Below are 27,097 nucleotides of genomic sequence, written 5' to 3'. Positions count from 1 at the left end.
TCATATTAAATACTCTGCAAAGAGCTGAATGTGCGTTCGGTTCCTGTCTCCTGTGATGAATGAATCAGTTATTTTTATCATTTCTGCACAAGATAGTGAGATGTCATAACATTTTGCATTTTCAGAACAATTAATCCACTGCATTTTCTGAAGATCTCTTTGGCAAAGTGGTAAACCTCAGAATGCATAATATGCATGCACTGATTTAATCAAGTCCAATAATCCCATTTTCAGATTTGTTTATTGACATGAGCGTTTTTGTTCAGATGGTGTAGTAATCATTGAGGATTACTGTTGGTTTGACTTGAATCTACATCCTTTTAAGTATTCAGTTTGTGGGATGACAGAGGGTTTTCTCACCTCTCCTCCATTCCCAACGTTCTGTACTGAGGGGCAAACCTCTCCCCCCTCACAGATTGGAGGCAGAGCAAAGATTGATAGACAGCCTGAGGTCAGAGCCACCCCTCTGGAGAACCCCAGACTTCTCTGCCTCCACTCTTGAGCAGATAGCAGACCAGGAGTCTCCTCTTGCAGAACCTTTCAAGATAGCACTACCAAAAAGATAAGAAAAAGCAGGTCTGTCTTTTGTCTGGGGGCTTGAGTCAGGTTTGCCTTGGACCCTGTCCTAGGTGTCAGATTACTGCTGGAATATACTTGTTTTCCACTTCTCTATTGGCCCATTGCAGATAAGGAGAGGAAAAAATAGCTGCAAATGCTCCTCAAGTTTTACCCTTTCCTGACCAAGGACACTAGGACTGGTCTGTCCCAACTGCAGAGAGGAACCTGCAACCACACCAAAAGGCAACATGGGGGCAGGCAAGGTCCCCCTGTCACCCTTCAAACATAGGACCTAACCCTCTCAGCCAGTGTGAGGACCAGGTCCTTGCTGAACTAGGGAATTAGGCCACGGAGGACCATCCTACACCTCATCTTCCAGCCCATTCCAAGAGGTAGTGCAAACAGATCCCATAATAGGTCTGGAACCTTTCAGCCTCATGGGATGAACTGTTAATCTCAGTTGGTCCCTTTAGCCATGGAGCAGTAGTAGCTCATACAGGGACCATCACCCTCCTTAACCTCAGTGGTAAAGTAAGGAAGTGGCTCTACTTCTAGTGTGGGCAGACAGGCGGGCTACATGCCGGTGGAGCCTTTACCGACAAAGGAAATGGAAAAAAATGCTTCTCAAAGCTCCTTCCCCTCTGTGGGGACATTCAGTGGAACACTTGTGGAAGTTCCTCCCTCTACCTAAATTATAATGGCCCATGTCCAACAAGATCTCTTATCTAAGGATGTCAAGTATCAGGGGGTAACCGTATTGGTCTGTATCCACAAAAACAACAAGGAGTCCGGTGGCACTTTAACAGATTTATTTGGGCATAAGCTTTCATGGGTAAAAACCCACTTCTTTAGATGCCTGGAGTGAAAATTACAGATGCAGGCATTATTATACTGACACATGAAGAGAAGGGAGGTACCTTACAAGTGGAGAACCAGTGTTGACAGGGCCAATTCAATCAGGGTGGATGTAGTCCACTCCCAATAATTGATGAGGAGGTGTCAACACCAGGAGAGGGAAAGTTGCTTTTGTAGTGAGCCAGCCATTCCCAGTTCCTATTCAAGCCCAAATTAATGGTGTTAAATTTGCAAATGAATTTCAGTTCTGCAGTTTCTCTTTGAAGTCTGGTTTTGGGCTTTTTTTTCCTCAAGTATGGCTACTTCTAAATCTGTTCTAGAATATCTAGGGAGATTGATGTGTTCTCCCACTGGCTTTTGTATGTTACCATTCCTGATGTCAGATTTGTGTCCATTTATTCTTTTATGTAGAGACTGTCCGGTTTGGCCAATGTATATGGCAGAGGGGCATTGCTGGCACATGATGGCATATATCACATTGGCAGATGTGCAGGTGAATGAGTCCCTGTTGATGTGGTTGGGTCTTCTGATAGTGTCGCTAGAGTAGATATGGGGGCAGAGTAGGCAACGAGGTTTGTTACAGGGATTGGTTCCTGGCTTAGTGTTTCTGTGGTGTGGTGTGTAGTTGCTGGTGAGTATTTGCTTCAGGTTGGGGGGCTGTCTGTAAGCGAGGACTGGCCTGCCTCCCAAGGTCTGTGAGAGTGAGGGATTGTTTTCCAGGATAGGTTGTAGATCGTTGATGTTGTGCTGGAGAGATTTTAGCTGGGGGCTGTATGTGATGGCCAGTTGTGTTCTGTTATTTTCCTTGTTGGGCCTGTCCTGTAGTAGGTGACTTCTGGGTACCTGTCTCGCTCTGTCAGTCTGTTTCCTCACTTCTCCAGGTGGGTATTGTAGTTTTAAGAATGCTTGATAAAGATCTTGTAGGTGTTTGTCTCTGTCTGAGGAATTGAAGCAAATTTGGTTGTATCTTAGGGCTTGGCTGTAGACAATGGATCGTGTGACGTGTCCTGGATGGAAGCTGGAGGCAGGTAAGTAAATATAGCGGTCAGTAGGTTTCCGGTGTAGGGTGGTGTTTGTGACCATCACTTATTTGCACTGTAGTGTCCAGGAAGTGGATCTCTTGTGTGGACTGGTCCAGGCTGAGGTTGATGGTGGGGAGGAAATTGTTGAAATCCAGGTGGAATTATTCAAGAGCCTCCTTCCCATGGGTCCATATGATGAAGATGTCATCAATGTAGCACATGCAGAGGAGGGGTACTAGGGGACGAGAGCTGAGGAAGTGTTGTTCTAAGTCAGCCATAAAAATGTTGGCATACTGTGGGGCCATGCGGGTACCCATAGCAGTGCCGCTGACTTGAAGGTATAAGTTGTCCTCAAATCTGAAATGGTTACGGGTGAGGACAAAGTGTTAAAGCTCAGCTACCAGGCTTGCCATGGCCTCATCAGGGATACTGTTCCTGACAGCTTGTAGTCCATCCTCATGTGGAATATTGGTGTAAAGAGCTTCTACATCCATGGTGGCCAGGATGGTGTTTTCAGGAAGAACACCAATGCATTGTAGTTTCCTCAGGAAGTCGGTGGTGTCTCGAAGATAGCTGGGAGTGCTGGTAGCGTAGGGTCTGAGGAGAGAGTCCAAATAGCCAGATAATCCTGCTGTAAGAGTGCCAATGCCTGAGATGATGGGGCGTCCAGTGTTTCCAGGTTTATGGATCTTGGGTAGCAGATAGTATACCCCTGATTGGGGCTCTAGGGGTGTGTCTGTGTAGATTTGTTCCTGTGCTGTAGCAGGGAGTTTCTTGAGCAGATGGTGTAGTTTCTTTTGGTACTCCTCAGTGAGATTGGAGGATAGTAGCCTGTAGAATGTAGTGTTGGAGAGTTGCCTGGTAGCCTCCTGTTTGTAATCCGACCTGTTCATTATGACTACAGCACTGCCTTTGTCAGACCCTCTGATTATAATGTCAGAGTTGTTTCTGAGGCTGTGGATGGCGTTGCGTACTGTACGGCTGAAGTTATGGGGCAAGTGATGCTGTTTGTTCACAATTTCAGCCTGTGCACGTCTGTGGAAGCACTCTATGTAGAAGTCCAGTCTGTCATTTTGACCATCAGGAGGAGTCCACTGATGGGTGGAGACTTCAGAAATTTGCCATGTGTGAGCAACTTCTATCTTGGACAAGTGGGTACTAGAGTCAGTTCAAATTGACCAACCTCCCTCCCCCCCAAAAGACAAGTTCACAGTGTCACCTATGCCAGCGGGTGTGGTCCAAATTGGAGAAAAGGAAGAGTATAAGATGCTAGACCTCAGGGCCATTGCATTAGGACGTCTCCATTTTCAACTGAGAGTTGATCAACGTTATGTAATCATCCACACATACACTGCTACTACAATGGCATAGGTCAACCAATAAGGGGAAATGAAGAAGGCAGATTTTATTCTCCCTTGTTAGTTGACGTATGCCACTGCAGTGGTGGTGTCTGTGTGAATGAATACTGACTTGCTCAGAACATCACCTTCTCTCTCGCTCTTTCTGAAAGCTATCCACATACAGGAGAGGGAGAACATAGTGGTGGAGTGGCTCAGCAGGAGGGAGACCTGGACATGAAGAAGTGGAGTCAGAATCCTTCAGTATTTCAGGAGGTGTCAAAAAAAAGTTCAAGGGTCCAGTCCTAGGCCTTGTCTACACAGAGAGCTTTAAACCAGATTAAGTAGAGTTAATCCAGTTTGTAAATGCTTGCATTCGCACAACGTAGTTCATTGTAGAGCACTGTCTCCGCATTTTTTTGTGAGCTCTGAGTATTTCAGTGTGCTCTAAGTTCAGTGTAAATTGAGTTAATTTTTTTCTGTTTGTGTTCACCCAATGCTGCTGCCCGCTACTTTGTCAGTCCTCCAACTGCTATCCCACACCACTTTGCAGACAGCTGTTTCTGACCTATTTACCTCTGTGCTGTTTCCCATTTAAAAACTGGCACAGGGCCAGAATTTGCCCATTTGCGCCTAGATATGAGTATCTCAGCATTGCTGAGACATTACTCCAGAGTCCTTACAACGTACCTCAAGCAGCTGCTTGGGGTTGTGCTGAGACCGCCGATCTCATTGCCTTCTAGAGAGAAGCATTGGTGCAGCACGCTCTTGTGGCCAGCCACTGGAATAAAGATATTTTTGTGCACATTGCTAAGCAGGTGTCCTGGTTCTGACCCTGCAGACACCAACCAATGCAGGATAGAAAGCAAACCGCTCAGGAGGACTTGCTTTAGAACCAAGGATACCAGGAAAAGGTCTGACAGTGGAAATGTAACCTTCCTATTATTTAAGGAGCTGCACAGGATTTTGATCAGTTACACGACTACTGAACCCAAAAAGGTTATGGTCTCTGCTCCCCTATTCTTACCACCACCAAGGACGAACTGGAAGAGTCGTTGGAGGTAGACAATGAGGAGGCCAGTGAAGAGCTGTCCCTGGAAAGGCAGGATCTCTTTGGGACTCAGGACTCTGTTCTCAATTAACATGAGGTAGACATTTAGCATTGCATGACCATAAAAAAAAAAAAAAAAAAAGGCTGTAGCTCCCCACTATATATAACATTCATTCTTACAGGAAAAGAGCTTTATCTTAGGGTTAGCAAAGCTTTTAATGGCTTTAAACAATCTTACATAGAAAAAAAACCTGGGAACAGTGAATATTTTAGACAATCTGAGCAGACCCCTGTATATTTTTCTCTGCACTTTCACCAGGAGTGCAGGGGAAATGAAACAGAATCTAAGACTGAAAAATTGCTCCGTTTTGGTCTGGATATTATGTGGGATAGCTGCATGGTAAATCCCCCAGGTATAGTTTTGCAATTCCCTTTCACTCTAGTGTTTCTGGGGGAACCATCTTGGTGAATAACATCACAGCGTATCTTGCTGGTCTGCCCTTTGTCTTTTTGAATAAGGCTATTCCCTGTCTCCTACTAGTCACCTGTCTCAGCATAATGTCATTGAGAGTCAGGACAACCTAAAGAGGATGTAGAGGGGATTACTATCCAGCTCGCCCTCAGATGTCCCCTGCTGTCCCCTCCAATACTATAAGTGCCTCAAAGGCCTAGCAAAACTGAGAACATAATTCCCATCCCAGCCCCAAGACCCAACAGCAAACCCAAACAGCATATACTGCAGTCAAAAATCCCAATCTAGCCCTCCTCCACCATGCAAACACACTATTTACCATTACTGAGGTTCCTCCAAGACTGGCAAGAATCTCAGGGAGGGAAGGTCAGAAATGCATATAAAATGCTATTGTAGCCTCTCCTGAATATGAGCAATAATAGTGTGTGGTGGGATTTGTTTTTGTTTTTTCTTGCTCCAACCATGGTGCCTGCAGTGGCCAGACCCTAAAAGACAGGGCTTTTATCAACAGCTGAGTGGCTGGCTAACTTGAGGCAGAAGAAATGAAAAACTCAGGATGAAATGTTCTCAGACCTCATTGCAGACTTCCCCCCCCCCAAAATGGGGAGATGGAGGGTTGTACTTCTGGTCAGAGAGAGAAAAAGAAATGGAGCTCTCCAGAGCAAGTGTTGGAGTGGCCAGGGATTTCTTTGCCTTGGGGAATATAGAAAGACCATGAGGTTCTTCACAAGGAGATGAGAGCCTGAAGCAGAAGCAGTCGATGCTCTATCTCAGAGGTGACCACAGGACCTACTTTATGCCTTTCCTCTTCTGGAAAGGGCAGTAAACAGAATCTAAAGGAATAGGCCAGTCATCCTGATTGCCTCAGGCTGGCCTCAGAGACCATGGTTCTTGGACTTAGGTTACAGCTGGAACCCTCTCTCTGAAACGACAGCCTCAGAAGGAATTCCAACCCAAGAACTGATCCACTGCCAAAATCTGCATTTGCTAAAATTAGCATTGTGAAAGCTGAAAGGGGAGAACTGAGGTATCTGGGATACTTGGAGAGATTTCTTGATACATATTTGGTATCCTGAAAAGCATCTACCAACGAGATATATTGGATCAGTCGGACTAAATTCTGATACCGGTGCTACAAAAGGTGGATTAATAACAAGACAGCCACTGTAAAGGATGCCTTAAGAGTTTCTACAGGATGGGCTACCAAACAGCTTCAAACCCAACACATTAGGGAGACATGTTGTGAGAGTCGTGATCAAAAATCTGCTTTGGTTCATTACAATTGAAGACCCCATCAAAAGATTCCTTAGCAACACTTGACACAGGTTTTTGGAGCACGAATTTGGTGCTAGATGCCTTAACCAGATAACTGTTTGAGCCACTACACTGTTTCAACCTTCTCTCTCGCGTGCACATGCTCTCTCTCTCTCGCTCTGTCTCTCGATGTGGCTTTCTTTGTAGCTAGGAATGTATTGGAACTTGGACTCATCTGTGTATTTTCTATTATGACAAAGGCCCACATTTTTAAAAGGTATTTAGGCATTACTGCTGTCAACGTTGCAATACCGAAGTCTCATTTTCATAAGGGATTTAGGCACTTAGGAGTCTAAATTCCAATGACAGTGGGATTTAGGCTCTTAGTGTGTCAAACCCTTTTGAAAATGAAATGTGTATATATTGAGTTTTATGTTCTGGAGTTCTCCACTGAGGGGACAGTCTTGGCTGCAGGCTCTCTGTCAATCTTTGCTCTGCCTCTAACCACCTTGGAGCGGGGGCATGCCCTGTAGTGTACAGATTGTCTAACATTTAGAGTGTTAGAAGGAAAATTCACAGGTGAGAAGGAAATTTTCCTTTTGGGATTTTTTTAGTTGTAATTCTTAAGACCGGGACAATAAAAATATTCAGTGCCTGAAGAAACTTATATTAAGGCTGTATTTTTCTATTGTTCTTGTTTAAAAATAAGTATTAGTTCATTTTTAAAATATCTTCGTATGCTTGGTGCTTACTGGAATTTCAAGATGCATATAATCTGTATTTGTTTTAAAGAGCTTGTTTTTCACTGTAATTTTTTATTCAAGAGCGTTGTGTTGATTTTTTTCATGCAAATATTCAATTAATAATTTGCATGGATTTTCAAAAAGATGCATTATCTGAGTCCCTGCTGCTTATATCAATTCTAAAGCACTCTGCAGAGAGCAAATCCTGGAACTTGTAAGGAATACAGGATTTGGTCTTGGGAGAACAATGGAGGTTCTTAGAAGTGGTACTAATGTATAGCGGTTGGACAGTAGAAAAGAAATGACGTACTTATCCATCTCTGTAATCTTTATCGTTAAATTGTATCCATTCAGAGGCAATACCAGCATTTATTGGGATATCGGCTGCCATTGCTTTTGCATGGCTCTGATTTTATAGTGAAGGCTGAAGAGTAGTTCTCATAGATTTATACTGCTGCTGTCCTGAAGGTTGGCATGTAATATTCCCTCCCCCTTTACCCCCCTTCCAGGGACATAAGGAACTGTAGAGGTTCCAGTGTGACTACACCATGTTGGTGTTCCAGGGAAATATGCAATTGCTCAGCCTCTGCAGCAGAAAGTGTAGCACGGCCTGCCCTCTCATTTCGGTTGCAGCTGTTTTTATTTACTGTTTAGTTTTGTTAGTCTTACTCAGAGCAACTGCACTCCCCATGTTGCCTCTGCGAAGGAAAGGGCTTCTTAGAAATGGCACTGTTTGCTGTGTACATAAAACGTGGCGGAACTAATTAAGAAAAAGTGTGGGTGATGGCTATTCATTCTCCCCTATTTCCAGCCAGGCATCTTAGAAGTATGCTTCAAAAAAACACAGACCAAGCGTGAATGAAGAATATAAGGAGAAAAGCCACAATGTTTCTTTTCTTTCAAGGAGCACGTAATAAATTAGACATCAGGTCTGAGAACTGGGCTCTCGTTGATTATTTAAATAGCATTCTCTTTTCTGTGCATCTCATCAGCTGGCGCACAAATCTGATGTGGGAATTGATGTTGTAGGGCAGGGGTTCTCAAACTGGGGGTCGGGACCCCTCAGGGGGTCGCAAAGTTATTACATGGTGGGTCGCAAGCTGTCAGCCTCCACCCCACACCCTGCTTTACATCCAGCACTTATAACGGTGTTAAATATATATAAAAAAAATTTTAATTTATAAGGGGGGGGGTCGTACTCAAAGGCTTGCTATGTGAAAGGGGTCACCAGTACAAAGGTTTGAGAGCCACTGTTTTAGGGGGTATGGATTTGGGTTCCATGGATTCAGGGGGTGCTAAGTGTCCATCTGCTCACTCTTCCCCACCTCATAAAAAGCAAACAAATCTAAGTACTTAATCTCAAAAGACAACATATTCTGAAGAGAGAGGTCAGATTGCTTTCATGTCCTCATCAAACGCAGTCTGAATTTGATTTGGAAGACAGTTTACAGGGATGAGATTAGTTATATGATTGATACATAGCAATGCATTTATTTATTGTAAGGTCCTGAGCAAGTTAAGATGACCTCTAGGGTTCCTTTTAAAAAATTTCTAAGACAGGATAAAAATGCTTTTCTTACACCAGAACTTCTGCAACACTTTGATTATGGGGAAGTGTAGTCCTGAGAAGTATAGCTCTCTTAATAGGCTCACTCTGAAACTTTACAATAGCCAACTAAAACAAGTCCAGAAAAATGTTCATATAAAAATAGCCTATTCTATTCTCTAGAGATATAGTAGAAAAGAAAGAGTTAGGAAAAATGAGATGAAGGAAATTGTTGGTACTTGCAATATGATTGCTTCCAAAGCACGAGATCAGAATCTTTCACAGATTGTGAAATCTGGCCCAGTTCTAAGCACCCGAGAACACTGACTGGGGATCCCCTCAACTAAGACAGTGCTTAAATGAGGTATGTTGTCTGATTCTTATGGAAGAGGTGAGAGCTTCTCTTTCAATGTTTGCAAAAGACCTACAGGAACTGTTTAAAGCAACAATTTTTAGAGGCCTGTTTAGATGCAGACGTGGGAGTTGGCAGATTTTAACAATTCTAATGCCTCAAGAGAAGAGAGAAAAAAAGATAAATGGAATATAGAAGATATTACAGCAACCAGCCAAACAGCTCAGGCAAACCAGACTTTAGAATGTCTATTGCCACAGCTCTGCAACCAAAACTTTGATGAGGTCCAGTTGGCTCAGATCCATTTGATTGTAGGATGATTATACATTTCTTTTAGAACAGGGTCTCTGTGACCTCAGACAAGTGGTCAGTCAAAATTACAGAGAATATATTTACATTCTGCATTTTAGATGAACCAGTTTCTTACTTTCATGCAAAGTATTGTGCCAGAAGAGCCAGATAACCCAGCAATGTGAAAATGCTGAGAAAATATTTTAGATATTAGATCGATATCCCCTACTTCTCTTGTGAATGTGTGTATACGCAGGACCTTGTTTCTGAATTAATTTAATTACTAACAAATTTCATCCTGTGTTGGATTGCTTGTCTCTATCTCCCTGCTTTTCCATTCTGCCATTCATTAAATCCTCCCAGGATATCAGATAAAACTTCCCACCAGTTTACAGTTGGGGAAAAGGAGTAAAGTTCCAAGCAATTAGTCTTTTCAAGGCTCTTTCTTGATGGCTTGTTTTATTGTCCGCAAATCAGTTGCACAAAAAAAAAGCAATTTAAAACACAGCAAAAATGTCTCTAAGCTTTACCAACATTAAGGGTCTAAAAGAAGAGAGGAAACCCTTTGATCCAGCTTTTCTTCCTTTTATACTCCACCCTCAGCTGTCACATGACAGGCAGGGACTTGTTAACCTTCTACAGACTGCATCACCTTTATCTTGTCACATAATCTCAATGGCAACCTTAATTGTGGCATTTTCTAACTTTTGAGTACTTGACTTTGAAACCTTAATATTTTATCATTGTGTGTAATATACATATATATATATTGCTCTCTTCTTTTTCCTCTCATTTATAAGGATGTTTAGTTCTACTCTTTCAGTCAAATGTTCTTTAATCATGACCCAGCAATTTAGATAATCAGATGCTCTATGTAGCCTTTTATTGTAATAGAAATAATGGCAAAAATACCAGCAAAAAACCTCCAAATCTCAATGAGTCAAACCTGCCATCAGTGAAGTTGATCAGAATTGTGGGAAGACTGCCAAATGTATTTGTATGCATTCCTGGTCATTAGATGCCATTTTAAAAAAGGACATTGCACTTCAGTATTTACCTTTTATCTTTTGCCATTGGCATTTGTGATATTCTCTATATACATAGAATTGGAAATACTGTAGTAAACTTAGATGCTGTGTGCAGATGGTAGATGTCCAGTTTTTAATGGAAGCCTGTGTAGATTTATTCCACACGAGCAGAGAAAATTTGTACCAACATTTTCTTATTCTTTGCTGATCCTTAGAGTTCTGCAGACTACTGTTGCTTTTGCATAAAATTTTGTTACATAACTGCAGAAGTGGATTTATGATTGAGGAAGCTGGAGCACGGTCGTACTTGGAAAAATGAAATAGTAAATGAAAACTTAAGTTTTTTCCCCAAAGTCATGAGTCTTTCACGGGTGTTAAATAGCACACAATTCATGATGGTCAACGAGGAAGTTGAAATGTCTCCCACCTCTTCTCTGGTGGAACGTGTCTTAAAGCATTTTGCCTCTGGGTGATCTGTCCTTAACTTCAAGGTTTTAAGAACATAATTTCCAATCTACATACTTATCTCCTTACATATTATCCGCACATGCATTTCGCAAAGATGATGACGACCACTGTGAGACAGGTTTCAGTAGAACACTTACATAACGCTCTTTGGTAAACTAAAATGTAAATACCAGATCCAGGGGATCCCTGTAACCCTTACCCTGTGCCCTCTGCCAGTTGGCATCAAGAGGTCTTTGGGTCACAGCGATTTATAAACTCTCTAATTATGTTAATTCATTTTGGCTTTCTATGAATGGCTAGGCGTCTCGCTCTTTGCATCCTTAATGAAGGGCTTTATTTTGGAAAATTTGACTTGTGTTTCTTTTACATTTATATTCATGTCAGCTGCATCTAAAAGCTTTTTATGTATCCCAGTAATATAAGTACAGTATACAAGGCCCCCATCCTTACTACATCTGATTCTTTTTGAAGACCAACATCTATCTATTGCACTGCCCACTGCAAACCAAGATGACATGTACACTCACTAAAAATAAAAAAGGGGGGGGGGGGGTTGGGGGGGGGAGTTATGGTCCAAATCTTCAAAAGTGTTAGTGATCTTTGTGTACCTCAATTTTTGGGTACCCAATTTTCAGAAAGTTCTGAGTAAGTATCCTCTGAAAATCAGTCACTTTAAAGTGGTTTCAGGTGAATCATCCAGAATGACTTGTCACTTTTGAAAACATAATCGTATATGCTGTTTCCCATTTCCTCCTAACCTCTTCTGTATTTCACCTGTCTGTCCCTATAATGTGAGTTCCTCAGGATAGGAACCTTTTGTTCTTGTTTGTCTTGAAAAATCCTAGCATTTTGCAAGTACAATCATAAGCAATACATAAGTATAGAAAATGATTAATTTTAAAATTATAATGTAATATGACTCTTTAACAGCATATATACTTGTGGAAGCTAAGAAAAAGACAATCCATACTCAAGCTTCAGGCATAATCAGATCACCTGCAGGGGTCAAGAAGGAACATGAACATTGCCCAGTTGGCTAAGTGCATTAGAGATATTTGCCTGGCACTAAAACAAGTGTTGGTCATTGCTAGAGGCAGGATACTAACTGGTGGCATCTGAAAGGGAGAAGACATTCAAAACTGTGCCCAGCCCCAGTTAGCAGCAGTGAATAGAGCTCATACTATGTCTGACAAAAAGGATAGGCAAAGTCTAGCCTGCCTTCCTGGAGGAGTCTCCACTGCAGTGGCTTGATCTAGTTTGGCAAATCATCTCTTCTAAAAATTAGGATTTCAAGAATAGGAATAAATAAAAGATAAGCCTTAGGGAAAACCTGATGAATTCCCCTATAATGTACATATCTTACAGGAGGCAAATTTACGGCACAATCCCTGGCATAAAGCTCAGTAGAGAGGGCTACAAAACTGTTTACGTAAACATTCTCTACACCCAGATCACTAGAGGTCATTCGCCATCCCCCCCAAAAAAGAGTTCAAATACTACTACTTCCATTGCTCAGATGGGCAGCAGCATAATGGAGAATATTAAAAACCATCTTGTTTGTATCAACGGTGAACCAATCTTTTATTAAATCCTATCTGGTTCTTCAACAGTTGGGAAACGTGCCACTCAAGCCCCTTCTCTAAGGCTGTAGTAACGATCTTTTGCATCCACATTTTGAAGCAATCCTGTAATTTTATCTTAACCTTGTATATGAGTAATACAATAAAGATTTCACTTGCAGTGCTTAGAATTATTTGATTCATCTGAAAGTAAAGAAGCAATGTAACAACAAAGATGACAAATGAGAGAGTCACAGAAATGCCCCCAATTTCTTTTGGAATGAAGAAACTATCTCTTTTTTCACTAAATTGAGTTAATAATCTTGACTAGAAATTAACCTCTTCCATTTGGATTACAAGAACATTGGTAATTCTATGAAAAGCTTAAATTAACTGGCCAGTTTGAGAACATTTTGTTTATTATCTATCAAAAGAAGAGGAAATTCTCCCCATATATATTTTCTCTTTTTTAGCAGCTTTCCAGAGATGATGATCGGTTATTTTTCAAAAATAGATTTAAATGGAGAAAATGTTAGATTCTTTTCCCCCACCCAATCCAATAATTTCTAAACTTAGTTAGGATGTTCTAGTTCCTCTTAAAGAATAAAAACAGGAACTGCTTATGATGTCAGCAGCCACATGAGACTACAACAACCTTTCATACTTCACTGGAACAAGGAGCTTTGCTGTAAAAGAAGACACACTATTTTTTCAGGGTGTGTGAAACTACTGAACACTTGCATCATTAATTTTTAAAAACGTATTTTAAAAAATGAGTAGATTTCATGATATCCAGACTTGAAAATCGGATTATCCCACTTAGCATTTTGCTTCCCCTCCAGCCTCTCTTCAACTCTGGAATTATTATAGCTGCCAATGTTCCCATGATCCTCCAGAATTAGGGCTTTAATGCTCTATATCTTTTTTTATGTTGAGTTACGAACCTTTGAGATGGTGTGCAGCACTGGGCCTGGTTCTAACAGCCATCCTGAACTATCAAGAACAGAAAAAAATATGTTTCCAATCTTAATGGTCGTGAGATATACGGTATTGAAATGGTCACTGTTCCCTTGGACCAATAGAGGTATTTTGGCACCGTCCAAGACTTAAAAGAGCAACTCCCAGACCTCGGACCAAATTTTCACTACCTGTTCCTGACAGCAAATCTTCCAGTTGCATTACCATGTTCCTACATGTCCTCAAGGTTGACAAATGAATTTCTATTTAGGAAAAATAAAACGTCTTTGGCTCCCTTCCTCACACCTGTGTCCTGTTCGCTCCCTGTCTCACGGCTGACCCAGATAGCATCTTTTCATGGTGTTACATGATCTCCATTCTGTTTATGCACTATGTTTACTTCTGATATGTTTATTGTATATGCAAAAAAGAAGCTGGGAGTGGAGAACTAGCTACAAGAAGCATTGTGGGAGTGAACCCGGTGTCAGAGTAGCATAGAGAAATGTAATATAGCCTTGAATAAGGAAATCCTATTACTCTTCCACTGATGCAAAGTATAAAGCAAATTCAAAATGCCTTTAGTATATGGAAAAGAATGAGGGAGAGCGTCAGAAGATCAGTATCCCATGAGTTTCAGTTTAACCATTATTGAATACTAGTAGCTGAAAGCCCATGCTGTTGCACAGATGTGGCAATTGGGCCACGTAATCCACCATCTGTGTAGTCTCTCTCATACAACCCATGAAATTTGTTGCATGCAAATTACTTGTAGAATAGAGGTGGTGATTGGTTGAGTTACCTCTGCTATCACAATGGTTTAGGACTCTTGGCATGGAATAAATATATGCTATACTACAGCTGTACTCTGAACGGGTGTAATTGTAAAGTCAAAATAACTGAGAACAAACTGGATAGTAAGATTGTGAACCCAGTGATAATTCAGCCTGGTGATATTTTAACAAAAAGCTTCCAACCTAGCTTGTAGCTGTTTCCATCACGTCACATTGACTCCAGGCATTCTGGGCTTCAGAGTAGAGTGACAATTCTGGAATCTTATTATATAGGCACAAAACTTCATATTCTAATATCAGAAACAAATACACTATGTCCCCTTCTGTCAGATTGAAGGGTAGTGAAGCATGATCAAGACACATTAATGAGCCGTTTCCAGTTTAGGGGAGGAGCAAGGAAGCACCTATATACACACAAACTTCTTGATTTAAGTTTTATAAAAATATTGTTTGGATTGCTGAGAGAAGTCTTACATTATTTATTTATTCTTTGTTAAATTATGACAGCATGTTTATTGCTGTACAAGACAAAATACAGAAGGTCCTGCTGCCAAGGAATTTACAATCTTTAAAACTCTATTGCTTGTTAGTGAAATTAATTAAAAATGCCAGATGAATCCTACAGATCCTGTCCAGCATGGAGGCCTTTTTGCACCTGTCTTCCAAAGTATGGAAATATATATTGTTTCAGTCCTCTCTTTCATGCTAACTCTTAATTATGAGAAATCGCACCTATAAAAGTGTGTAGACATTTGATTAATATGACTGCTGAAAAACCTGATATACAATGGATAATACGTACGATCTGATTACATTTTGATTCATAGCCATGCAGAGCATTGGGCAGTTTAGGTCCTTACTTTACTTTAGTAGCTCTGTGGCTTAATGGGTCTGCTTGCCTCAGCTTTCTCTGTCCTTCAATCTTATGTTAATTCTCCATTAGCTTTGTAGAAATCGAAACCCGACTGGCATACAGTACTGTTCCCCAGCCTCCCCACTCAGTTTTTAACACTGAATTATTTTTGAATTAATATTTTGCTCTGGAATTTAAATGGGAACCAAACAGGCAGCTGTATAGGTCTATAAATGTGACCCATCTATTATTTATACATCTAGAATAATTCAGCAAGTGTGTTTTTAAGAGTCTGGTTTTTGTACATAAAGCTGGGAAGGATACAGGACCATCTCCCTAAAGAACTGCCAACTGCCCCACTTTCCACATTGTGATTAAAACATTTGGATCCAATGATTGTCTGATAATCTAATTTAGAGAGGATAGAAAAGCAAGGTCTCCTTTTTTTGAGAGCCCACAATTTTGAAATATTCTCCCATTTAATGTACGCCAGAATTAATTTGTGGCATCCTTCCCGGGAAGACTGAAGATTTATTTTCTTTTTAATTTGTGTGAATGGGGGGAAGGGAGTTGGAATATATGATGGTTATTTTGGTGTGCTTGGGATAGAACTGTTTGTGTTTTATAACAGTGGTTCTCAAACTATGGTCTGTGGACTACCACTGTTATATGGAACTTCTCCTGTGGTCTTCAGAATGGAATATTTATACAATCAAGCAGTACGGGGACTAGTAGCTTGGGAAGAGAGTTGAGGTGAAAACCTGATCCCCATTTAAATCTATTGAATTCCCATCCAAAGGGGCTAAGATTTCACCCACAGTCTTTAAGAGGATATTTCTCTTGCCAAGTAACTTGCAGAAATAGTGGTGATGGCAGTGTTACTCTTTTTAATTATTTATCTCTGTATATTTAATGCTCTCATCGTTAGGCTATCTCTGTAGTACCAAAATGTCCGATAGGTGACTGTAGAAATGTATTTTGCAGAATGTAGAAGCTGAAGTTGTAGCATACAGTGATTCTAGGATTTTTTTGAGCATTGGCTCATTTTTTTGCCATTTTGGTAGCTATTGATTGTTGTCCTATTGTTAAGACACGCCAGGGCTTTCAGGCATGAGCTCTTAAATAAAAAGTAGTTATTATTTTTATTTCTTTCATAGGTAGGGAAGTAAACTCTGTTATTACACTTTCAAAAGTTTCTCAGTTAATTTATCAGAGATCAGGTTCCTCAGTGCTTCTAGAGTCTAATTAATGGCTTGTAATAGGGAAAAACGCTGCTCTCTATTTAGTGCTCAGTCCTGTGAAGTGCTGCATACTTTCCCCTCCTGTTGAAGCCAGTGTAAGGTGAGGGTGCTCACACCATGCAGGATCAAGCCCGTAAGTCATTAGTTCTAGAAGCCTCAAGATATTTTCAGAAATACTGCTCTTGCAGGGATGTGTGTTGATATTAATATAGATGTGAAGGAATAGTTTAGCTTCTTAAGCAAATGAGAGCTCATTTTACAATTTATTTCTATAGTTACTGAATTCTCTACTCGCTCTGTGACTCAGTAGTTGGCATAATAATATAATATTTCATAATAACTTTTTCAGGTTGGTACACAAGTAATCAGTATCTGCGTGACAGTGATGGCGACATTGTAGACTATACACAAGAGGACCACATGCCCCACCTCCCAAGCTGGAGGTAAGTTGTAAGGTCTGCTGCAGAGAGAGAGTGTCTGCGAACATATATGAGACATTCAGGCTTACTTCTTAAATACAAACCTTTTTATGTTTTTGACAATGTTTTCTGATACCCTGGCACGTTATGGGCCAACTCCTCACTTCCTGCTTACAGCCATAATAAATGGGGTCTGATGGATGTTCCAGGGAGATGGAATTCCCTCTTGACCATAATGCTAGTTGCAGTGATGCTGCAGTAGATAGTAATGTCTGCTGCCCTGGCACTCCCCTCTCAAATGTAGGTTTTGGCCAGTAAATTCATTTTTGTAAATAAATTATGTTGATATTCTCTGCCGCCTTGAGAAGAATTATACATGCTTTAATACTCTCTCGTATTTTTGAAATTGTAATAGTCTGTTAGTACTTAATTATCTGTGGAGGACACTTGGGCTACACTCATTAGTTGTGTCAGTAATATGACTCATAACCAGTGACTAAAAAAGAATATTTGTCACCTCAAAAAAATTAACAGGCATGAGAATTCTTACAGAATGCAACACAAACCAGTGCTATTAATAAACAGAGAGAGCTGCCTAACCCATTTTTATGCTATATATACAGCAAAAATACCAGGTATTCTCTTGTACTCTCTGTATGTTATGGAAGCACCTGCTCACTGTTCCATAGTTAGGTGTTAGATATACATTCCTGTTTTTCTCTAACAGTAGGTGGCTTATCGGTGTGAAGAATACACCATGTTTATGCCCTTTGAATATTCTGTGTAGGTTTTGTTTCTCTTCATAATTTTTAATAGGAAGTCTTTGAAGCTTTGCTGTGGCTGAAATCTCTCCTGGGCTGGCTGACCTTTTGTGGTTGACTGGTATCCCGCCCCCCCATCTTCACCCCCCCCCCCAAAGTCCATCTACAAAAATTTGGTAGGGAGGTGTATTCTGAGATTATCTGGTCCAATGGATCAGTTTTTTTGGAGGTAATACTGTTATCCTACTATGGAGAAGGTTCTATGGACTGCACCTGGCATAAGAGTTTGTGCAGCATTGTATAAACATGTGTTGTTTATGTGCAACTGGTGATGGTTAAAATGTTCCTCATCAGCACCTGCACTTCTGCCCCCGCATGTCAGCCTCTTCCCCCCCCCCCCCCCCCGAGAATTAAATCTTAAAACATTAATACACAATCTTTGGTGGGGAGCAGTTAGGTTTGGGAGAAGGATGGGTTGAGAGGGCAGAGATAAGCTTGCAGCATAATGATAATGTATGTAGATGCCTGTGTGTAGTAGTAACTCTAACTGCTTCGCAACAAGTTTGTGTGTGTGTGTGTGTGTGTGTGTGTGTGTGTGTGTGTGTGTGTATAGAGAGAGAGAGAGAGTGTGATCATTCCCATCCACAAAATGATAGACATCCCAAGAACACACAAATGTATTTTCTTTTTTTAATTGCATCCAAAACAGTACAGACATTTTTAAATCAGTTAATTCCCACTGAATTACAGTTCTCATTTGTCATCCTTATCTTGTAAGCATTCAGGATAAACCAGTCTGCTAAAATATTAAGGAATTGATGGACAACCTGGGGGAGTGGGGGGGAGGGAGAGGGCAGAATGGAAGTTAAACTTGGTACCTACTAGATACATCAAGAGGTTGCTTATGACAAATACGTGCTGTTACCACTTGACAATTTGGACAGCTTGATTTGTCTTAGCAATTACTAAAAGTCCATACAGAAGATGAGTAAATGACTCTGTGTGTACAGAGGTGATTGGTGTAACTGCTCTTCTGATTTTATTGTCACTTTAACAAGCACACTAGCCTTGCATATTACTCCTCAGAGATATACACAATGCTGTATCTTCAACCCAATAGCAGACTTCTTGTTCTTCATTCCACACCACTGTAAAGATAATATGGAATAAAACAAGCCCTGATGTTGTGTGGCGGCGTTGGAGCCACTATGTTAATTCTGAATCAGAATTAAATCATACTGTCCCCCATCTTCCCCCATCCCTACTACAACTCAGTGCTGGCACTTGGATTCCAAGCCACACTTCCTTTCAGTTGTGTTATCAGACATAGTAGAGCCATCTGTGATATCTTCAGGAGTTTGTGAATTAGAGTTTACTATACATGTGTATGTTATCTCTGACTAGCAGACTGGGAACACTAGAAATGAGTCTCTTTCTCATAGTTTAGTCCAGGGGTCGCAACCTTTCAGAAGTGGTGTGTCGAGTCTTCATTTATTCACTCTAATTTAAGGTTTTGCGTGCCAGTAATACATGTTAACGTTTTTATAAGTCTATAATATATAACTAAACTATTGTTGTATGTAAAGTAAATAAGGTGTTTAAAATGTTTAAGAAGCTTCATTTAAAATTAAATTAAAATGCAGAGCCCTCTGGACCGGTGGCCAGGACCCGGGCACTGAGAGTGCCACTGAAAATCAGCTCATGTGCCGCCTTTGGCACGCGTGCCATATGTTGCCTACCCTTGGTTTAGTCTCTGGTTAAAAACTGCACCTGAGCGCTATATATGGCCAGCTAAGTAAAAGTAAGTGTGTGTGTGTGTGTGTGTAAAGGAGAGGTTTTGGAAGCACACCTTCATTGATGAAGCAAAGTGATTTTACAAGAGAACTGTAGAAACACTATAATGGGATGAAATAAAGGAATAGTGGGATGAGATGAAGGAATCCAATTGCTATGGAATAGCCCAACTGCTACAGCTGTTCATAAGATTATATCTTTTTCCCCATTAGGTTGTTGTTACATCAAAGGAAACAGCAAAAGTTGTGTAGAGTGCACTTAAACTATTTCTCTCTCACTTCACAGGTACCTGGCATAGTGAATCTATTGTTTTCGTTTAAGATTTGTGTTTTGGACTTTTTCAAAGATGTGAAGCAGCATTAATCTGAAATTGGAATTGCAAACAGACCAGAAGGAATTAGTCCTTGTAATGTAAATGGACAAGCTGAATAATAACAAATTCTAGCAATTTTTTCCCCGTACTTGGAATATCTCAGGGTCTACAAGTTTATGGTTTTTGTGCCTGTAAGATCAGGATAAAGGTGACCAAAAATGGGGGACCAGCAGTTGTACAAACCTAACCACACTGCCAACAGCAATGAGAATTTGTATTACCAACCACACCAAATGAACTCTCTCCCCCCTTTAAATCACAGCTATGGAACATCAGGCATGGATGCTTCTCAGGCTTCTCCCCTCTCTCCCCAATTCCCCCAGGATTCAAGAGACAGCATAGCTTTGAATGTAGGTTCAAAAAACATTGGGTCAGTGGACTCCTCTAGACAAACAAGTTGGACACATACTGGCTCAGGAAACCACGTTCCAGTAAGGAACAATCAGAATGCCATGTGGAGCCCGTTAGGGCAGAGTGAATCTGCTGATGGATACCAATATTCCTATTCTCAAGCCAATGAACTTCGGTCACAAAAACTTACTAGTGGAGTTTTACATAAATTGGACTCCTTTACGCAAGTATTCGCTAACCAAAATTTAAGAATTCAAGTCAACAATATGGCTCAGGTCTTGCATGCTCAGTCTTCAGTGATGGATAATGCCAGCGACAGTGCACTTAGACAGCTGCTGTCTCAGAAGCCTGCTGTTGAGCAACAATCTGTAACTTCCACTGTGCAAAGATATCAGCAAGGGCCACAGCAAGTACACCAGAATTTTGCAAGCACTCAGCAAAAGCAGCAAATGCAAGTCATGCAGCACCAACAACAGTTGTATTATGATTACCAGCAACACTTATCTCAGCTACAAATGCATTCTGCAATGCAACAAGGACAACCACATGTGCAACAAATGCAGTCTCAGCAGCTGTTACCGCAACAGATACAACAGTTGCAGCAGACTCAATATTATATGCAGCAACAGCCGCAGCAGGGACAGCAGCGGCTCTCAATACAAGAGATCCAGCAGCAGCAGCAACAAAGTCGGCAGCAACAGCAGAGGCAGTGTCCAATGCAAATAGCTCAGTATTATCAAACACAACCAGTTATGCAGCAGTTACAGTTGCAGCAGCAGCAGCAGCAACAACAACAACAGATGCAACTGCATCTTCCTGCCTATCATAGGGATTCTGACCCAAAAACTGTGCATGAAACACACCAGTACTCCCAGGATCAAGCTCATCCTGTACAGCTTATACAGTTGGGGACAATGCCTCAGTATTTCTACCAGGATCCACAGCAGCAGTATAGGCATTTGTATCCACAAAGTGTATTGCAACAACAGCAGCAACAAGAAGACACCGATGCGCAAAAGCAATACCAGAATGACAATAGGTCTCAAGTTCTGATGAACTCCCACGTTGGTCTGAGTGTGGCAGAGGCACTAGAGGATACTACACGGCAGGAAATTAATTCTGTAGGTAACGCTGGCTCTCATCGAACTCTTTTAGCACCATCGGGTATCCATCTAAATAACAAAGGGTCCCAGCAAGAGTCTCCTAGTGCTATTTGGCCTCAGGTATGTAATGATTTAGATTTCCATTCACGCAGGCTTGTTTTGAATAATGACTGTACTACACACAAATGAAATAACTGCAGGGGAGTCAATGGGTCAGGGCATGGGCAGAGCTGAGCTGTTTCAAGGGACTGGAAATGGGTCTTTCACCTCTAGGTCACTGATTTACATGGGGGGCTCCCGAGCTGCCAGCCTCCACTCCAAACCCTGCTTTGCCTCCAGCATTTATAATGAATGGTGTTAAATTTATAAAAAAGTGTTTTTAATGTATAAGGGGGGTCATGCTCAGAGACTTGCTATGTGAAAGGGGTCACCAGTACAAAAGTGTGAGAGCCACTGCTCTAGGCTGAGTTATTACCAGCAGGTGGCTATTCATTGGCCAGTGTGAAATGAGTTTGGCAGTGTCAGTCCAGTTCCTGATGGACAGATATCCCAAGCTCAAAAAATGCTACCAGATTTGTCAATAGTTTGCAGCTTTCCTGGTAGCTCCTCAGAAATAGCAAGGACACAGACCCTCCATTATGCTATCACATAATCAGGGCTGAGGAGCATGTTAGCAGGTAAGTGTAGGGCAACTTGTACTGACATTGCTCAGAGGCATACCCATTTTGTGGATAAATGTAGGATGGCATTCTCCAAGGCTGTCTCAGAGCCTTTTACCATCACTTACTTCATTGACATAAAAAAATGTAAAAATAATTAAATAATAATAATAGAACTGTGAAGACTCTTTATGTTGCTATTGCTTGAAAAATACTTTTTCTTTTTTCCCCTCTGATAGCAGATTCAACTGTCTGATGGCAGACTGCAGCAGCCACTGACCCCTGAACCAAGGTATTATGAGTTTGGCCTAGATTTCTTAGTGAAATTATGTTATGGTTAAATATGAATGAGCTCTGCAATTGAATAGAGGTGTTCTCAGCTGGTTTTGGAAACTATTATGTGAAGCCATGGTTAAGGATGTACACACTAGATGTAAAATTGTGCGATCTCTGCAGCAATACATTTAAATTACTTTGGAGTGTTCTTTTTCTTTAAAATAAGTTAAGGCAGGGGGACAGCATGCTTTTAATGCTGCTCAGATTTACGCAGTGGATCAATGCTATATTGTTTAGACTTCCATCTTTGGCAGCAAATGTCACCAAGGAATCCATTAGTTTTTCTAAAGGCCCATCAGTACTATGAGGAGAACCACATGCTAGCACAATTCTCTGCCAGTTAGTGGCTCTCATGTTCTGGCGCTCTTTTTTTGTTATTGCTAGATGGGTAGGGAAACATGAGTCACTAAAATACAGTTCTGGTTCTAGGCCGTAATGGTCTATATTGTGGACCACATCTTGAGACTTTCAAGATGGTCCGGGTGACCAGGTGTCCAGTTTTCGACTGGAACACCTGGTCGAAAAGCGACCCTGGCGGCTCTGGTCAGCACCACCGACCGGGCCGTTAAAAGTCAAGTCGGTGGTGCTGCAGTGCTAAGGCAGGCTAGTCCCTACCTCTCTTGGCTCTGCGCTGCGCCCCGGAAGCAGCTAGCAGGTCCAGCTCCTAGGTGGGGGGGCCATGAGGCTCCGCGTGCTGCCCCGGCCCCGAGCTCCGCATTCCCATTGGCCAGGAACCTCCACCAATGGGAGCCGCGGGGGCGTTCCTGCGGGCAAGAGCAGTGTGCAGAGACACCTGCCGTGCCTCCGCCTAGGAGCTGGACCCGCTGGCCACTTCCAGGGCACAGCACGGAGTCAGGACAGGCAGGGAGCCTGCCTTAGCCCCCCTGCTGCGCCGCGACTGGGAGCTGCCAGAGGTAAGCCTGTGCCCCTGCCCAGGCCTGAGCCCCCCTATACCCGGAGCCCCCTCCTGCACCTCAAACCCCTCATTTCCGGCCCCACCCCAGAGCCTCCACCCCCAGATGGAGCCCTCATCCCCCCCTGCACCCCACCCCAAAGCCCCCTCCCACACCCTGAACCCCTCATTTATGGCCCTACCCCAGAGCCCACCTGCCTCAACCTGCAGTCTCCTCCCACACATTGAGCCCCCCAGCCCCACCCCAGAGCCCGCACCCCCAGACAGCCCTCACTTCCTCCAACCCCCTGTCCCAGCCCAGAGCCCCCTCCCACACCCTGAATCCCTCTGTCCCACTCCCCAGCCTGCAGCCCCCTCCTGCATCCCAAACCCCTCATCCCTGGTCCAATCCTAGAGCCCGCCCCCCCCAAGCTGGAGCCCCCACACCCCAGCCCGGAGCCCCCTCCCACATCCTGAACCCCTCAATTTTGGCCCCACCCTGGAGCCCACACCCCCAGTTACAGCGCTCACCCCAATCCCATGCCTCAGCCCAGTGAAAGTGAGTGAGGGTAGGGGAGAGCAAGCCTCTGAGGGAGGGGGAATGTAGTGAGTGCGGGGCAAGACTTCAGGGAAGGGGGGCGGGGCCTCAGGGAAGGGGCAGGGCTAGGTGTTTGGTTTTGTGCAATGAGAAAGTTGGCAACTCTACTTGAGAGAGAGTGTCCTGTTTACCACTTTCTTTCCCCTCCAGTTTGGGAATCAATGAGCTAGGCTATAGCACATATCTCTTTAAGTCTATATCCTGGTTTCTTTGCTTACCTACCTGAAAGAAGTGCTTTATGGCTTAATTACAATTTAATTACAAATTGCTTTTGAAATCCTCAGATAAAAGGCTCTTAGTGAAAGGGAACATCTGGCAAACTGATTTTTCCTTTATCTCCCTGTAAAAACAGTGGCCCAAACAAAGGAACGTTTCCTGAGAGATCCCATATAAAGAGCAAGCTAACATGTTCAATATGCTTGAAGGAATTTAAGAGTTTACCAGCACTGAATGGTCACATGAGATCACATGGAGGAGTAAGAGCATCTCCTAATTTTAAACAGGTAGCCATTCATTTTACTTTATTTGGCTCTCTTCTTTTCATGTTGATGTTTGCTGCTTGCTTTGCTTTTCTGTCAACATTTTTTTCCCCAATTTTGTTTCAGTTATGCTACCCTCTACATTAGTGGAAACATGTATAGTTGTGCCTATACATAGGCCAAGAGCCTTTCTTAAAGGTGACTGTCAAAGGGGAGAAAAAAATGTTTTGTGCCTGTGTTTTTGTAAAGAATAAAGAAGCCCTGCAAAACTAAATTTTATTTTTCTATTTGTTTCATACATTAGAAATTTCAGGAATGACAAGTCTGTCTTCCTTATTTTTAGCTGGACTCCTTGGGTGACTGACAAATGTTGGAAATGCTTTCAAGTCTTAATTAAAGGATCAGGAGTGTTGAATCTTTTTAACAGAGAGCTTTTCTCTCAAATGTTGAGTTAAACAGATGTTAACAAAAAACAAACACAAAATGAGTTTAATTGTCCTGAATAAAAATAACTTATCCTCTCAATCAGGTTTTTCTGCCTTGGTATCTCTGATGGCATAATCATACTAGTTTTTCTGTTGTCTATTGTCTTCTGTGTTAGACAAGATCTGAATTTCTAATGCAAAAAACAAATATTTTTGAAAAGAGATGTTTTTACCTTCTACTTTCAGCATAAAGAAGCAATAAAAAGCACAAACCTATTTTTCCTCTTTGCAGGTCATCTTTAAAAGAAATGTTGTATGGTTCTTTATCACTGAAGCTGAATCCTATGTATAAGTCATAATTATTTGGCCAATTTTATTCAGGCCAAATATGCAATCTGAGAAGGGGCGCTACTGTTTGTTTCACACCAGAGCCATTTCTTTCCAGATCACGATGAATACATTTTCATACTATTTTTATAGTCTGTAAATCCAATAGGAACCCTCTAACTGAGGCTGAAAGCCTGTAATTGTCTGTACAGGATGAAGGAGAGAAACCACCACCACAGCAGCCGCCTAAAGAGGTGGATAGCCTCGCACCTATCGTCATGCCCGTTTCTGTCCCTGTAAAGCTTCTGTCGCCTGAGCCCAGTGCGCAGCCCGCTACCAACAGTACCACAGTTAAAGACAAGCCTGCCAATTCTGTGTCAGATGACGAGATGCCCGTTCTCATGAGGATGACTTACTCTCCACCGTGCAGTCCAAAAGTGGCCACCCCCTGCTCATCTTCTGTGAGTGCTGCCCTTCTTGCTACTAACTGTGCTGTGATGCTTTTAAATCCCTTTGGTTTTAGTGCAATTACATTTTTAAGATATATACATACACACATACTCTGGGATAGTTTAATAAATCAGCGTGGCTCACACCTAGCAGCGAAAGGTGAAGGCCTGTAGTACCTTGTCAGTAATTCCTCTTCTGTCATCCAGGAATATTAATTTCATCCTTCGTGGAAGATCAATACTCAGAAATAAAACAAACCATTTGAAACATTAGTGCAGGGATTTTCCATCCCACTAAAACAAAGGGATTTATTACCTTTCGTTTTTTTACTATTTGTGCTTCTTTGTGTTTGTTTTGTTGCTTAAATGCAGCAGCTACTTTCTTCCTGTTCTGAAGTAAAATATATTTGTGTATCTTTTTTGCGGTAGATTAAATAGCACTGTATGGTACTTACTGAAGCGGTACGTTCTAATAAGAAGCTGCGCGGTGTTGCCTGGCCACAGGCACATACAATGGGATCATCTTTTTTTTCTTTTCCCCCCTTCAGCATGTATCTTAACTATGTGTTAAAACATTGGGACTTCATAAACCCAAAAGGAAAAGTAATGATGATTCGTATTTTCTGACTTTCATTTAACTCATAAATCTGATATCACCAGACACTAGGTGAAAAGCGCATTAGACGTGAATAAGACAGAGACTGTAGGACTTCAGTGAAGCATGCACTAAAGCTTTTTGCTGAATGAGGGCTTAGCAAACAGTTTAATTTACTACACTTTCTAGTGCAACAACATTAGAAATCTGCCACACGAGGTGTGACTACTGCCCATACAGTGAAAAGTAGAACGTCTACCTCTCTCTCTCTCGCTCGCTCGTTGAGTGGCCTATTGGGGATAACATGAACACTTGTCAGTGATCTCTAAAAATATTTGTGGATTTATTCCCCCCCCACACACACACACTTTTTTTTTTTTTTAATGAATTTCCCTCCTTTTTCTTTTAGCTAGTGCACACTTCCACCTTCTGTAGTAACACTGAAGTCAGCATCTCTGCATTTGCTGATAGCTCAGCAGTGTAGTTTCTCCTTTCTATTTCTAATCTCCTGAGAGGGATGGCTGAAGCCTTGAGCTCCACTATGTGCTGTGTGCAGATTTCCTCTGGAGGTTCTGGGCCAGATGTTTAGCATTGTGCATGCACATTTACCACAATTGCGTATGCAGTTGCAGTGACTGAGTCTGCATTGGCCGGTTAGGCATCTGATTGGCCACTTGTGCACTCCGCCACCCAGGATTATGCATGCCATCCTGTTTATTACATGTGCAAATTATGAACACACAGTTCTGAACTCTGGACCCCGTTTTTTTTTTTATACTAGCAGTGGAAATGTATTGGAGTAGTGAAGGAGCTACATTCCCTTAGAGATAGGGTGAGCAGATTTCTGTTGATCTAAGGAACAGTAACTGTTTTGCTTCAATCACATTGTGTCTCAAGCCTTAAAATGAAGGGGTCCCAAGGATTGATTTGTAAAGTCAGTTTTTTTTAGTGAATGCCTTTTTAATGAAAGCAAAAGGAAACTAAATACCCTGCAACAGCAGTGCACAGTGAAGTGAATCAAATAGTAAATGGGCATTCCATTGTGTCCCAGTGTTAAACATTTAGGTTTTTATAGAGTACTAGAGAATGCATCCAGTGCTGGATCTAAGCAACAGTGTCTGGAACTTCAGGGAATTAGAGAGCTAATTCTGAGCTGTG

General features: G+C 41.9%; 1 protein-coding gene across 17 annotated transcripts in view; it reads left to right on the top strand.

Annotated features, from left to right (window-relative positions):
- The window catches only part of TRERF1 (transcriptional regulating factor 1), a 136,963-nt gene that overhangs the window by 84,751 nt on the left and 25,115 nt on the right, over nucleotides 1-27,097 (top strand). For 3 of the 17 annotated variants that reach the window (XM_065589496.1, XM_065589495.1, XM_065589497.1), the window contains 6 exons: nucleotides 2,386-2,441; nucleotides 16,728-16,821; nucleotides 19,638-21,299; nucleotides 22,078-22,130; nucleotides 24,017-24,167; nucleotides 25,108-25,356. In XM_065589496.1, coding sequence (XP_065445568.1) covers nucleotides 19,884-21,299; nucleotides 22,078-22,130; nucleotides 24,017-24,167; nucleotides 25,108-25,356 — 1,869 coding nt within the window. In that variant the 5' untranslated portion in view covers nucleotides 2,386-2,441; nucleotides 16,728-16,821; nucleotides 19,638-19,883. The remainder of the gene's footprint in view (nucleotides 1-2,385; nucleotides 2,442-16,727; nucleotides 16,822-19,637; nucleotides 21,300-22,077; nucleotides 22,131-24,016; nucleotides 24,168-25,107; nucleotides 25,357-27,097) is intronic. The other 14 variants (XM_005301240.5, XM_008163258.4, XM_005301241.5 and 11 more) reach the window with 8 other exon arrangements.

Source organism: Chrysemys picta, chromosome 3 (genome assembly GCF_011386835.1).
Source record: "Chrysemys picta bellii isolate R12L10 chromosome 3, ASM1138683v2, whole genome shotgun sequence".
NCBI classification, from domain to species: domain Eukaryota; kingdom Metazoa; phylum Chordata; order Testudines; family Emydidae; genus Chrysemys; species Chrysemys picta.
This window is presented reverse-complemented; position numbering and strand designations above follow the sequence as displayed.